Source organism: Aspergillus ochraceoroseus (assembly GCF_002846915.1).
Source record: "Aspergillus ochraceoroseus IBT 24754 chromosome Unknown P175scaffold_5, whole genome shotgun sequence".
Lineage (NCBI taxonomy): Eukaryota > Fungi > Ascomycota > Eurotiomycetes > Eurotiales > Aspergillaceae > Aspergillus > Aspergillus ochraceoroseus.
The window spans coordinates 1,646,813-1,660,405 of record NW_024468480.1 but is presented as its reverse complement, the minus strand read 5'-3'; the positions used below and the strand labels follow the sequence as shown (position 1 = coordinate 1,660,405).

At 46.2% G+C, this 13,593-nt stretch overlaps 3 protein-coding genes across 3 annotated transcripts; 1 reads left to right on the top strand and 2 right to left on the bottom strand.

Annotated features, from left to right (window-relative positions):
• Positions 1–98: 98 nt before the first annotated feature.
• Positions 99–9,388, top strand: atrA (protein kinase MEC1). The gene is made up of 26 exons (XM_040897357.1): positions 99–804; positions 854–1,497; positions 1,554–1,861; positions 1,919–2,314; positions 2,366–2,518; positions 2,577–2,673; positions 2,763–3,242; positions 3,295–3,537; positions 3,601–4,830; positions 4,888–5,428; positions 5,482–5,962; positions 6,020–6,323; positions 6,372–6,469; positions 6,518–6,610; positions 6,657–6,818; positions 6,883–6,979; positions 7,029–7,223; positions 7,273–7,561; positions 7,612–7,809; positions 7,864–7,988; positions 8,065–8,147; positions 8,217–8,339; positions 8,401–8,488; positions 8,540–8,624; positions 8,730–8,848; positions 8,910–9,388. Exons 1-26 carry the CDS (start codon positions 207–209, stop codon positions 9,099–9,101), a joined length of 7,422 nt encoding a protein of 2,473 aa, XP_040751580.1. The 5' UTR covers positions 99–206; the 3' UTR covers positions 9,102–9,388.
• Positions 9,212–10,371, bottom strand: P175DRAFT_0533174 (RNA-binding protein with serine-rich domain 1; the record flags this gene model as incomplete). The annotated part of the gene is made up of 5 exons (XM_040900032.1): positions 9,212–9,237; positions 9,362–9,710; positions 9,766–9,881; positions 9,963–10,068; positions 10,123–10,371. The coding sequence occupies 5 exons, from the start codon at positions 10,369–10,371 to the stop codon at positions 9,212–9,214; spliced, it is 846 nt and encodes a 281-aa protein (XP_040751579.1).
• A 481-nt stretch (positions 10,372–10,852) lies between these two features.
• Positions 10,853–13,563, bottom strand: P175DRAFT_0460697 (putative AAA family ATPase). The gene is made up of 2 exons (XM_040894738.1): positions 11,707–13,563; positions 10,853–11,649 (listed from the first exon to the last, which is right to left on the bottom strand). Exons 1-2 carry the CDS (start codon positions 13,243–13,245, stop codon positions 10,918–10,920), a joined length of 2,271 nt encoding a protein of 756 aa, XP_040751578.1. The 5' UTR covers positions 13,246–13,563; the 3' UTR covers positions 10,853–10,917.
• Between the last annotated feature and the right edge of the window lie 30 nt (positions 13,564–13,593).

The window sequence follows — 13,593 nt, the reverse complement described above, 5'->3', positions numbered from 1 at the left end:
TCCGAGGGGTCTTATCCCGTATTCGTAATACGGATATATGACCGCTAGCCTTTATGTTTTACCAGTACTCCGTACCACAAGCAACAACTGACTTTATCGCGTTTATCAATTTTCTGGTTACTGAAGCAAAACATCAACGGCCTACGCTTTTATGCTATTCATCAACCTCTAATCCACTTTGGTTATCATGATTTAATGCATTCCAGATGGCTGCAGATGACCTCAAGGCGCGTTCTTATCCAACGATAAGTATGGTCGATTGGACATCTGCAGAACCAGTTTCGTCTACTTTCGCAGCCCAGCTTGCCCCTCGCCTCTCTTCCGAAGGAACCCAAGTACATAGTTTAACAAGAGAAGCGTTTTCAGAGCTCCGTCAAGAGCTTGTGGAAGGAAAATACAGTCAACTCCGCCTCGACGACAGTGTTACCGATGTTAGCAAATTGATTTGTATTGTGATAAAGGCCGGTTTGGAACCTTGTATAAAGGATGAGAACCCGGACAACGAGGAGTGGAGTGGGCAACTCTTCGACTGTTTAGACATCATTCAAACAACCGTCGAGAAAGCGCCTCGAACGTTACTGGATATCCCGGATCCAGAAATAATTGGGGAAAAGGCCTATGCTCCGCTATACGCTTGGTTAGTGGTTCGGCTTCTTCACCTGCTCAGTGCTCGGAACAGCAACGGTAGCATTGGGGAGAAAATAATTGGGGTCTACTCGAGTATCATCCGCGCTCAATATAAACATACCAGGCTGTGGTCGTCTTGCCATGCGATCTCCGCATTTTTGCGGGGTTGCGCAACCGGTTCGTCAGATCTAGGAGCGAGTTCGAGATGTGAACTGATCCACTTTAGATATTCTACTCTCCCTAGAAGAGCTCAATTTTCGAGGACGGCGGGATGGCTCTCTGTCTAGGCTATTTATACCCCTATCTGATGGTCCTCTTTCTGTAGCATTAGGCAAACTTGGCCTCCCTCATGGACTATTCGAGAAGAAACTCAAATTCAGGACATTTCCGAGCGCTGCTATTGTATCGCTCAGTCTATTTGACTCTTTCCTGCCGCGCCAGAGTGTCGGTTTCCCATGTGCTAACAAATCTCCTTCCGTTCGCCAAAACCTCGCCTGGGTCCTAAATGGCTATCTACGCCTGTGGAAAGTCATTTTTAGTTGGCTTCAAAATCCGAGTACAGATAATGTTGAGACTAAAGCTCAAGTCTGTTCACAATTCCTGATCTCCGTTCGCTCAAGTTGCCCTTTCGGATCATCATCTGAAATAGAGATTGCACCCGATTTCCTCCAGATAATAGGCGATATACTGGAATGGGAAAATTTGAGCGATTTTTCCTCCCTTCAACTAACTTTGAGCCAGTGCATTGATGAGTTAGCTAATTTTTCCGACTATACAGAGAAGCGCCTGAGGTCCATTAGAACACTCTTAACCTCTCTAGGTGATGCTGCGAAGAGACCTAGTTTCCAATCGCTTGACCCACATCTCCAGGTAGTCAGTCCTATTGTAATTCCAGATGTTTGACCGTAAGACTGATTGGAAGCAAGGCCACCGTACAGGGATTTCTAAAGAGACTCGTCCAGATTCGTTCAAAGCCGGAGCCTGTGAAGAGTTCACCCAGGAATATTAGTGATAAACCCATGCTAGACAATTTCACTTGCGTACAAAGATTTGCGCTGCCAGACCGGACATCTGAAAGTGATGAGATCGCACAAGCATCCAAACGTCGTTGCCTCCCACGGCTGGAGAATGCACAAGATGAGTTAAATATAGCTCAGCAATTCATCTCTGTTTTGCTGAAGATGCTCCGCTTTGACGGACCCGAAAACTTAGACAGCCTAAACTTGGCAATCTCGTGAGTCAAACTATATGCTCAGAACAGGCAGATGCTAATGCGGAATACCAAATAAAGTGAAAACTTTTTTGCGCTCTCCGAGCCAGCAAAATGTGAATTTCTAGGTACTTTGAGCCGGCTTCCTTGCGCCATGGCCGGCAGCTTAACTGGGCTTGTTGAAAATGTCATAAGAGGCGCGCAACCCTGTCTTGCTTGCGATTGTGAGCCGTATGATCACGATTCTGGACTGAATTGGCAAACACACGACGGCGATGCTTTATGCAAAATCTTATCATTTATAATCCCGAGACTATCCCGCTCCCCTGCCCTTAGAGTAACCGCGATGGCAACATTGAAACGAACCCTAATGCACACTGCAAGCTTAACCCATCTGCAACTGTCTTCTTCAGCTTTTGGTGATTTCTTTCTAAGTTCGCTAAGAAGTTCAGTGCGAGAGCTTCGAGTTATCACTGGGTATGGACCTTCCCACGAGCCATCAGATCTTTCATGCTAAATGGACCTCAGACATTCGGTAATTTGTTTCGTACGTAAGAGCTTAGAGGATGAAACTCAGCGGAGCAATTTTGTTGTCATCCTGGAGTGGTTGAAGAGCCTTTCTGAAAAGCAAGAAGCGTCGTTGCATGAGACTTGTATTATGACCATGTGCCGACTTGCCAAGTACATCCCAGTTTTTCTCCAATGTTTTAATCTTGGGTCACTAACCTCGAAACCTTAGGTTTTCAAATGATGAGGAAATGAACATTATCCTGCTTCGTCTTATTGAGTATCTCGGGCACCCAAATCCTTTCGTCTGTGCAGTAGCATACACTGAAGTATGTATACACACCAACCTTCTAATTACGAAACTCTATGGTTTATACCTCCTTTAATTCCCCTTCAGAATTAATTAACGACGTGTTAGTTATCAAAGCTGGCGCAGCAGTTTTCTGTCACTCCCGCAGGGTTGTTTCGGCCTTTTTGGAGAACCCTCTCCGTTACAGTTGCAAAAACCCTGCAGTCTCGCCCTTATATGGCAGAGCAACTTTGTGACTTACTCGGGATGAAAGTAGATGATTTTCTCCGACTTACAGAAGTTTATGTTCTTCCTCATTTGGTGGTTTCACGAAAACATGATATCATTGCTAGAATTGGAGGGACCTACAAAGATGTCAAAACTCCCTTTGATATATGCTCAGAGAAGAATAATCTCGCAGCCATACTAGCCTTTTTATTATCTCAGCCCTCTTCAGATTCAGAAAAAATGATCATGTCGACCTTATCCGCCGTGGACCCGGCCTTCGAAGGGCGCACTCTAGCAGAATTGGTGAGAATTGAACCTATTTTAATTGCGTGCGACCTCCTGAAAGGCCTTGGGGATATGGGGGAAGAAAAAGGAGCAAGGGTATGTACGCTATTCCTTTACCCATGAGAAAATAAAATGCTAACGAGTGTAGTTTCATCGAGCGTTGCATATTCTTGCATCTCTGGTGCCTCGAAAGTCCACCCATGCACCCAAAAAATCAAATTTGATAGGTCACTTCGTCGAAGAGCATGTTCTTGGAATAATAACGCAGTTCGCTCATGCCATTAATGATTTCCAAATACGTCAGCCTATTGTTGAAAAGAAAAGAAACCTCATAGCCATTGGAGCAATGATCAAAGTTGCCCCGGGTCATATCAGCAGTGCTTTGCCTCAGGTGCGTTCTAAATATGCCGTCCTAACTGAAGAAATGGATGAGAGAGACTTAAGAAAAATACAGATATGTGCCTGCCTGCGGGCTGCTTTGGAAATCAGGGAACTTTGCAGTAATGCCTTCACGGTCTGGGGAATTCTGATCAGCTCCTTGCACGAAGAGGAAGTTGAGCCTCTACTTGATCAAACGCTGTCCATCTTGATTAGACACTGGGAAAATTTCACTAAAGAGGCCAGACAATTTGCTTATGAAATTGTGGATCATATCCTGGGATCGTACAGTGAACTAATGCAAGATATTTTCAGCACAATGCCCTCGCTAGCTTCAATACCTGTGATGTCTAAATTCGAGGACAAGATAAATGAGATGAAGGAGAGGATGGACGTCCGAAGCCATTTTTTGGCATTTGCCCGCCGTTGCTTGAGTGAGAACGCTACAGTTGTTGAACAAGCCCTTGCTGAGCTTGTTCTCTACCTCTCAAAGCACGAAGAGTTCGTTCATCGATCCGTCTTGAGCGAGCAGCCTGACCCAGCAGTAGCGCAATTAGTACGCTCCCTGCTTGACTGCTGTGTGAAGTTCAATACTACCTCGGAGTCCATTACTCTTCTTTCAGCTCGATGCCTGGGTCATATCGGCTGCCTGGATCCAAACCGAGTGGACACAATCAAAGAGAAGAAGGAAATTCTGGTTTTGTCAAACTTTGATAAAATGGAGGAGACCTTCGAATTTGTGCTCTTTTTCCTTCAACACGTTTTAGTTGACGCCTTCCTGTCCGCCTCTAATACTAGGGCCCAGGGATTTCTTGCCTATGCTATGCAAAACTTGCTTAAATTTTGCAATCTGAACCCCACCGTCACGCAACGCTCTCGTACGATTCAGACAGACGAGAAATATCAACGGTGGCTAGAACTTCCTGAGGCTGTTCGCAACACTCTAACACCTTTCCTAACATCAAAATATACTGTTACCGTTGGCACCGTTAGCTCTAACGGCAGCTATCCTTTATTTTCGGCCGAGCTAACTCATGCCGATTGGTTAAGAGGCTTTGTCCAAGACCTTCTACAGAGTGGGAATGGCGATAACGCAAAGTCCGTGTTTAGTGTTTGCAGTCGCATAATCAAGGGACAGGACATATCAATAGCGTCATTTCTCCTGCCATTTGCCGTATTAAACCGCGTGGTGGGAGGAACCCAGAAAGAGAAAGAGGATTTGCAGTGTGAGTTGGTCAATATTCTTTCTTACCCCCTTCCTGAAACCAGTAATCAGGTACACGAAGCCGTCCTCTTGTGTAGCCAGGTAAGCCATGCCTACCCTTCGGACTTGGACTTTCCTATATCTAACTACCTATACTAGAGTGTTTTTGAAGTTCTGGACTACCTTTCGAGGTGGTTGCAGGGGAAGAAAAAGCAGCTCAATAGCCTTAGAAATCATGGTCAGGGCTCGCATAGAGTTTCCAAGGAAAGCTCCAGGGATTTACTCCTAGACACGTATTCATCACAAATTAAAGCCGTGGAGGGTCTTTTGAGCGGTATCCCACCCGAAGTTATTTCCAAGAGAGCAGTGGAGTGCAAGTCCTTTTCCAGGGCGCTGTTCCATTGGGAACAATACATTCGTCAATATAAAATGCAACCCGAAAAGCAGCAACACGGCAGCATCGAATCCCTTTACCAGCATCTTCAGAATATCTACAGCCAAATAGATGAGCCGGATGGCATAGAGGGCATTTCAACCCACTTGCATGTGCTTGACATCGATCAACAGGTTCTTGAACACCGAAAAGCAGGAAGATGGGCAACAGCGCAAAGTTGGTACGAGTTGCAACTTGAGAAAGAACCCGAAAACATCGACGCCCAATGCAATTTGTTTACGTGCCTCAAGGAATCAGGGCAGCAAGGTAATACTTCAACCGAGGCTCTCTTTACCCATCAATATATTCACAGCCTTTAGATGCAATCCTGACCCGCTTTGAAATCCTGAAAACACCAACGTCTGTTTCTAAATTCCTTCCTTTCGCAGTGGAGGCATCTTGGATGACAGGTAAATGGGAGAAAATGCACAGTTATCTCGACCTTTGTACACAGAAGCGTACAGCGGATTTCAATATTGGGGTTGGATCAGCTCTTGATGCTTTCCGCTGTGGCCACAAAAAGGAATTTGGTGAGATCATTAACAACTTAAGACTCAGCGTTACCAAGTCTCTCACCACGAATTCCGTTACATCTTTGCAATCATGTCATGATAACATGCTGAAGCTACATGCTCTGACAGAGGTAGAATCTGTCGCTTTAGTGGAAATAGATGCAAGCAAAAACAACGACTCGCGTTCAGAATTACAGGATTCCTTGGACCGTCGATTAGATGTTCTGGGAGGGTATATCTCTGACAAGCAGTATCTTCTTGGTCTAAGGAGAGCCACAATGGAACTGACGTACGTTATATTCTTACGAATTTTCCAGAGTGAAGTTTATGCTAATCCCATATCTAGTGGCTGTTTCGCAGACTCTGACATAGCGGCAGCCTGGTTGACTACCACGCGTTTGTCAAGGAAAGGTAACTTTGGCAACCAAGCGTACCAGTCAATGCTTAATGCCGCCAACCTGAAGGATCGGTCTGCTACAATCGAGCATGCCCGACTTCTCTGGAAAGATGGTCATCATCGGAAAGCCATCCAAATACTAGAGGGTGCGATAGCTGCTAATGAGTTTTCATCGACGTCATCCGCATCCATTGGCCCAAATTCTGCGCCAACTTCAACCCGTGAAAAGCACCAAAACTTACTTGCAGCACGAGTACGTCTCATATGAGTTCCTTCCAGCGTCATTTAGCTAATTATATAGGCACATTTACTGTTGGCAAAATGGACAGACAGAGCTGGGCAGACTCAGTCAGATATGATAGTGCAGAGATATCGAGAAGCCATCAAGCTCCATTCCAGGTAACTAGTCATGCATATCAAATGCTGGCTTTGTCTAACATTTTGCAGATGGGAAAAGGCCCACTATTATCTCGGGAAGCATTACAACAAAATATTGGATTCAGAAAAGTCCAAGCCATTAGGCAAGGAAGCACAGATTTAGTAAGTACCATGGAGTAAATTCTAAGACTGATAGTAACGTCCCCAGTTTGAGTGGCGAGGCATCGAAGCTAGTCATTGATAACTACCTGCGCTCATTAGCTCATGGAAATAAATACGTGTTCCAGTCATTGCCGAAGGTCTTGACGCTTTGGCTGGAGCATGCCTCGACTGTTGAACAGCCGTTTGACCCGAAAAGGGGTGATAATGAGTATGTGACTCGGCTTATGCCTTTCTAGTGTCATCCTTTTATGTTGCCTACTGACCAACCAAAGGGACTTCCAAGCGCACACATTGAATCAAAGAAAAAAGAGCCTTGACGACATGCATTCACAGTTGAAGAAATATGTAAACAGAATGCCATCAGCGCTGGTTAGTTTCCATCTTAATATATATCGGATCATGCATTAATGTCTTTCAGCTCTTCACCATTCTTCCTCAAGTCGTGGCCCGAATATGCCATCCTAACGTCACGGTGTATAACCTCCTGACGAAAATTGTAGCGAAATCAGTAAATTCTTTCCCCCAACAAGGGTTATGGACGGTGCTTGCTGTGGTCAAATCATCTTCAAAAGATCGAGCATCGAGAGGCTTTACGTGTCTCCAAAAGATCATGGTATGTTGAGGAGCTTGCGCTCAAACAACCCAGACTAAAATTATTGTAGGATATGAACAAGAAAACGAAGACAGATGGAACCTCCGACATCCGCGGAATGATCAACCAAGGCCAGAAGTTTTCAGAAGAAATGTTAAGGCTATGTGTGGCCCGAATCGAGAATAAGAAGACATCCAGAATCAATCTTGCTCGACAGCTTGGATTCAACCACAAGGTGGCTCCATGCCGACTAGTCGTACCATTCCAAGCGATGCTTACCCCGAGCTTACCTGCTAGCCATGACTCTGAGTACCTAAAGGGGTTCCGGGCTTTCCCACGAGACCCTACGACTATCGAAGGTGTGTAATGGTAGTATATTCAATGGGACAACGTTTCTGACCATATGCAGCTATTCTTGATGACGCCCAGATTCTGAACTCGCTCCAGAAGCCCCGGAAAATCAGCATCCGAGGATCAGATGGCAAGATCTACAATATCCTATGCAAGCCAAAGGATGACCTTCGTAAGGACCAGCGTCTAATGGAATTTAACAACATGATCAATCGATTCTTGAAAAAGGATGTTGAGTCAAGCAAACGGCGCATGTGTGAGTATACTTCCTAAGCTTGTTTCCTCCTCTTTTTAAGCTAACGGGTAGAAGATATCAAAACATATGCCGTTACTCCGTTGAATGAAGAATGTGGGCTTATTGAATGGGTGGATAACCTCAGAACACTGAGGGACCTCATCACTAAGCTGTTGAAAGAGAGAGGAGTCACATTGAATGTAAGATCCACAGATGCAGGATTGCAGTCTTGCTTAAGATATCGTCTGATTCGCTTTGGGACTAACCTATCTTTAGTACGATCAAATCAAACATTATCTCAATGAAGCGTGTTCGGATGTATCTAAGCTCCCGCTGTTCACAGATAAGATTCTGGCAATGTGAGTCCACTGATATATAATAATATTGTGTGTTACAATTGAAGAATCCCTTTACTAATTCTGGCGTAGGTTTCCTCCAGTTTTGCACGAGTGGTTTGTAGAGATGTTCCCTGAGGCTGGCGCTTGGTTTGCAGCAAGACTTCGCTACACGCGGTCGTGTGCTGTAATGTCCATGGTTGGATATGTCCTCGGGTAGGTGATGCCAAATCACACCTAGCCAACCCTTTTTTAACATGATGAGCTTTGTATGTAGACTTGGAGATCGCCACGGTGAAAACATTTTATTCGAAGAAGGTACCGGGGGTGTTCTGCATGTTGATTTTAACTGTCTATTTGACAAAGTAAGTTGATATTCAAAAGACCATGCACCCTCCCGAGCTGACAGTCCCTAGGGTTTAACATTCGATAAACCTGAGTTGGTGCCATTCCGCCTCACCCAAAATATGGTGGATGCGTTTGGTGCCTACGGATATAACGGTCTGTCCCCTGTGTCGTTGAGCGCATAAAGCTTTTAGCTTTTTTTTTTCTCTCTTAGATTTGGATTTAGATGTTGAATTTGGTTTGATTTCTAATAGTCAATAGGCCCTTTTCGAAAGACATGTGAACTCAGCCTTGATCTGCTGCGCCAGAATGAGGACGCGCTTATGACAATCTTGGAGACATTCTTGCATGATCCAACAACAGACTTCATTGGCAAAAAGGTGAGCATCCAGCTGCAGATATGTGATCAAGACGCTTATATTTCCATTTCCCTCCTTCCAGCGCCGCACACACGCAAATGTCCCCGAGACCCCCGCGGGCGTTTTAGAAAATGTCCGTAATAAACTCCGCGGTCTCCTTCCTGGCGAATCAGTCCCATTATCGGTGGATGGCCATGTAGATGAATTGATCATACAAGCAACCGATATTAAAAACCTAGCGGCGATGTACATCGGTTGGTTCGCTTTCTTCTAGGGTGGAATTTAAACCTGGCATATCTTCCGATGTTCTTCGAAATAAGGCTATTTCCTGTGTAGGAAAATAATCGAGTGAATCATCAGAATAAAGCTATTATATCGGTTACATTAATCTTCCAAAACCCCGCTGCAATCTGATTAGATGGGATACGTGAATTGAATTTGTTAGCCATGATGGCGTTAGAAAACTCGCAAGGCACTGCGCAAGGGAATCTCTTGTCGTTGAATCATATCTACCGCTTGGATGAAGGTCCATACCGATTGCGGCCTTTTTCTCGACTTGGGGTTCTGCTCCTGCTACGGCTGCTATACCCGTAGCTACTGTAGCTAGGGCTACGCCGTCTGCTTTGACGAGGACTTCCGTCATGTGCTCGTGACCTTCTCCTTGGAGATGCAGACGGGGATCGAGAAGAAACCGATCGAGAGCGACGAGGCGATCGAGATCTAGACTGGGAAAGAGACCGCGGCCGGTAAAGATCATGCCTTTCCATGGGGCGAGACCTGCGATACCTTCTCGAGGGAGGGGACCTAGGTGGGTGTGGGGAATGGCGAGAAGAGCGGCTGTCCACAGGTGGGCCTCGGGGGTGCCTCTGACGACCATAGCCTCCTCTTATATTGGATGGCGGTGGTGGCGAGCGGGAAAAGGCTCTCTTGGGAAGCACAATTGAAACGCTCAACACAGCTCCATCCAGTTGAGCTTCATGCATATGCGCAATGGCCGCCTCCGCGTCTGCAGGGTCGTGGTAGACGATGTAGGCCGTACCTCTATTTGTCATAACTAGTGGAAGGCCATATGCATCAGCCATAAGACGCTCAGGGGAAAAAAAAAAAAAAAAAAAAAAAAGGAAAACAAACATACAAGCATTGTTCATGGGAAGATCAAGACTTTGGATCTCTCCGAACCCCCCAAATATTTCGTGAAGATGAGCCTCCGTGACATTTTTAGTCAATTTTTCAATGACAATCTTTTCATTTTATGAGCCTCATGAAACGTCTCCAATAGTAGCAAGGGGTCAAACCTTTGAACTTCTTGAAGCACCCGGTGGACTCAGACTTCGAGTATAGCTTCTATCCCTGTAAGATCGAGAGGCCACACTCCGGCTCCGGCTCCGACTCCGGCTTACTGACAAACGTCTAGATCGCGAGCGAGACCTAGATCGGCTTTCTAGTCGGTGTCCATTGCGATTATCAAGACTGTTTTCACGCAGCGGGCTACGAGAAGACCTCCGGGCCCTTGACTCTGGCCGAGGGGATACAGAACGCGCCATGGCGATATTTGAAAATGATCGATTTCGTGCTTTGAATGGTCGGTTATGCGACAACAAGGAAGTTTGGAGCGCGTGATGCCAAATTATCCGTACTCTGTGTTGGGAGGAGAACGTGCAGGTAGTTGGAATTTGACCTTTAGCTATCTGGATGCGAATCGATTAATTGGACGGGCAAGTGAGAGGGGTGTATTCGGGGGGGGACAAACAACTTCGCGATTTTGCATGCACAGTGATGAGCTCTCAGAAACTGCAACAATTGATCAGTAGGGTAGGTGGGAGGAAGAGAGATGAAGCAAGGAGAGCTGGTTTGGTGCTTGGAAGCTTTTTGGTTGGAGCAATTGTCAGGTTACGAGCTAACTCCAAGCAGGTTAGGCTGAGCCCTACTGCACTGTGCCAGTGTGCCTAGTTTCTCTACTCTACTCCTTACTAGGCTTAGATACCTCCTTGTATACTCCGATAGTCCAAATCTGAGGATCAATGTGACGGTGGGTGTACTCCGTAGAATAACCTCGTATGATCTTATATATCATCGTGTAAATATATCTATTATTTGGGATCCACAGTGTTACCCCATCGCTCGTATTCTTCGATCACTTCTTCTGTGATCTGCTTCTGAACCTGCTTCAGGGCGTATTCAAAATGTCGCCAACAAATATCCTGTTCTTTGCCAGTCTCATCCTCTTCGTCCAGTGCAGCGTCTCCTGCAGTCTCGCAGATGCTCACGATCTCTGCGCCGGAATAACCTTCTGTTCTGGAAGCCAAGTCCCTCACATCTACTTCCGGATGGACTGCCGACTTTCTAAACCATATGTTCAATATTTCCTCTCGTGCCTCAATATCGGGAGGTCCAATGTAGAGAATATTATCAAGGCGGCCTGGGCGCATCAGGGCTGGGTCAATTACATCAGGCTTATTTGTTGCTGCAACAACCAAGACGCTCTTGAGCTCCTCGATTCCATCCATTTCGTTGAGCAGAGTTGTAAGCACGTTAACACCTCCCTGAGATGTATTTCCGCGCTTCGAGGCAATGGCGTCAATTTCATCGAAGAAAATAATGCTGGGCCTGGCAGAGCGTGCTTTTCTGAAGATTTCGCGAAGAGCTCTTTCGGACTCTCCAACATACATACTCAGAATCTCCGCACCCTTCACGGCCATGAAATTCAGGCCTGCTTCTGTCGCTAGGGCCTTGACGGTCAATGTTTTAGAACAGCCCGGAGGTCCATAGAGGAGAATTCCCTTCTTGCTATTTACATTGAGCCTTTTCATACGTTCAGGATGCTAGATCAGTTAGCACACTGATCCCCAGTTTAGCAACCCCCTAAGAGCCAAACTCACCTTCAAGGGCCGCTGGACAGCCTTTTGGAGTCGTCGCTTGATTTCATGCTGGCCACCAATATCCGACCATCTTACTTTGGGCGTCTCTAGGAAGACTTCTCTCATTGCGGTCGGACGAGTCTCTTGGAGGGCTGAGGAAACATCGTCTTCCTCAACTTTCAGGCTGATAGTCGTTTCCGGCAGAGCATGGCACACTTCTGAGCCGCTACTAGCGGCATGTCCACGGTTCAACAAATCGTCTGCCAGCCTATCCTGCACAATCTGCCTTTGTCGAGCTTTACGGCACACGAGTTGTAACAAAGCGAAAAGATCGGCGCCAACATAACCATGAGTTTTCTCTGCCATAATGTCTATGAGGTGTTTGTTTAAAGCGAAGGACGGGCCGCCACAAATAGCACTCAATATTTCGGCTCGATCATGCGCGGTAGGAATCTGTAATTCAATCTCAATGGCCAGTCGATGGGGTGTTCTTAGGGCATCATCCACATCGTTAGGATGCCGAGTTGCAGCGACAACTAGGACGCGGGCACCCTTTGCTAAATCCATGCATTCACATAATACTGGTGCGAGAGACTGTGCGTCAAATGATGCCTTTTTCGGTGCGATAAATTCAAGCTGATCAATAATCACAACACTAGGCTGGCAACGGATGGCTTCATGAAATATATGGCGCAACCTAGCTTCACCATCGCCAACATTTTTGCTAAATGTAGAGGAGCCGACATCAAATGTTTTTCTCCACCCCGCTGACCGAACCTGGCCGAGAAGTGATGACTTTCCGGTTCCCTTCGGCCCGTAAATAAGCATGCCTCTGCTATGTTCATAGAATGAAGGCATCGTGGGTATCTCTGAACCTAGGTTGAAATCGGCAAGGCTCTCATTGATGCTCTGGATCTGACGGCCCATTCCACCTAAACCAACAGATCGAACATGGAGGGGGAAGGTTGAATTCTCTTGTACGCCTCCCAAGTCTTCGTCAATCATGATTTTTGCTTTCTCGGTGAACCGGAATAGAGTTCCATTATAAGCCTGAGTCATTGCCCGCACATTCGCAATCCTGAAAGTTCTCCGCTGGCCCCTAAGCTCTAGGTCGAAGGCAAGGCCAATGGCAAGGGCCTCGCATTTTGAGAGAGGAAGCTCCAAGGACCAGGCCCAGTGCAGCCTATCGGAAACTGGAATAGGACCATATTTCTCAATCCGGTCAGCGTCTGAGCAATCCTCTAAAGAGATTGAATCGATTTCTTCCAGGGCCTCATCCACTCTAGTGATCGACACTACCTCCCCAAGCTTGATTCCATAGCAATCCTGAAGTGTTCGAGATGTTTGTACGACAGAAGGCTGGATTTTCTCGGCTGCGTTCCAAGCAATGGCATTCTTCGAGGATCCGTCGGGGAGTGTTAGGCAACAAACATCTCCGGCTCGAAGTTTGAGGAGAGCCGACGATGACGACGATAAATATACTCGGAAGGCATCTCGATGGTCGTTTCTTACTTGTTTTGACAAGGGCCGTACCGTAAAATTTAAATTGTTATCGGACATCTCGGGGTGGACAAGGAATGTGCGGGGAGCAGTAGGTGTGCCAGAAATATCTAGGAGCAAGGTCGGGTCATCATATCATAGCGTGTGCTATGGGTTCTAGAATGATATCAAGGCAGGAGCTGCGCAGGCTATTCGCTTAGATTCCGTGAATATTTCGTGGAATCGCATTACTTAAAAAAGAATATATATACTCTGTCGGTGGAGAAAAGAGGACGAGCCAAAGAAGAAAAAAAAAAATCTTAAGTGCGGGGACACCAAAAGAAGCTCATGGTAAAATCAAGGCATGACCAATACATTATTAGTAGTTAACTATCCGACCCTCTTTCTCTCCTTGACTGAGGGGTTGTT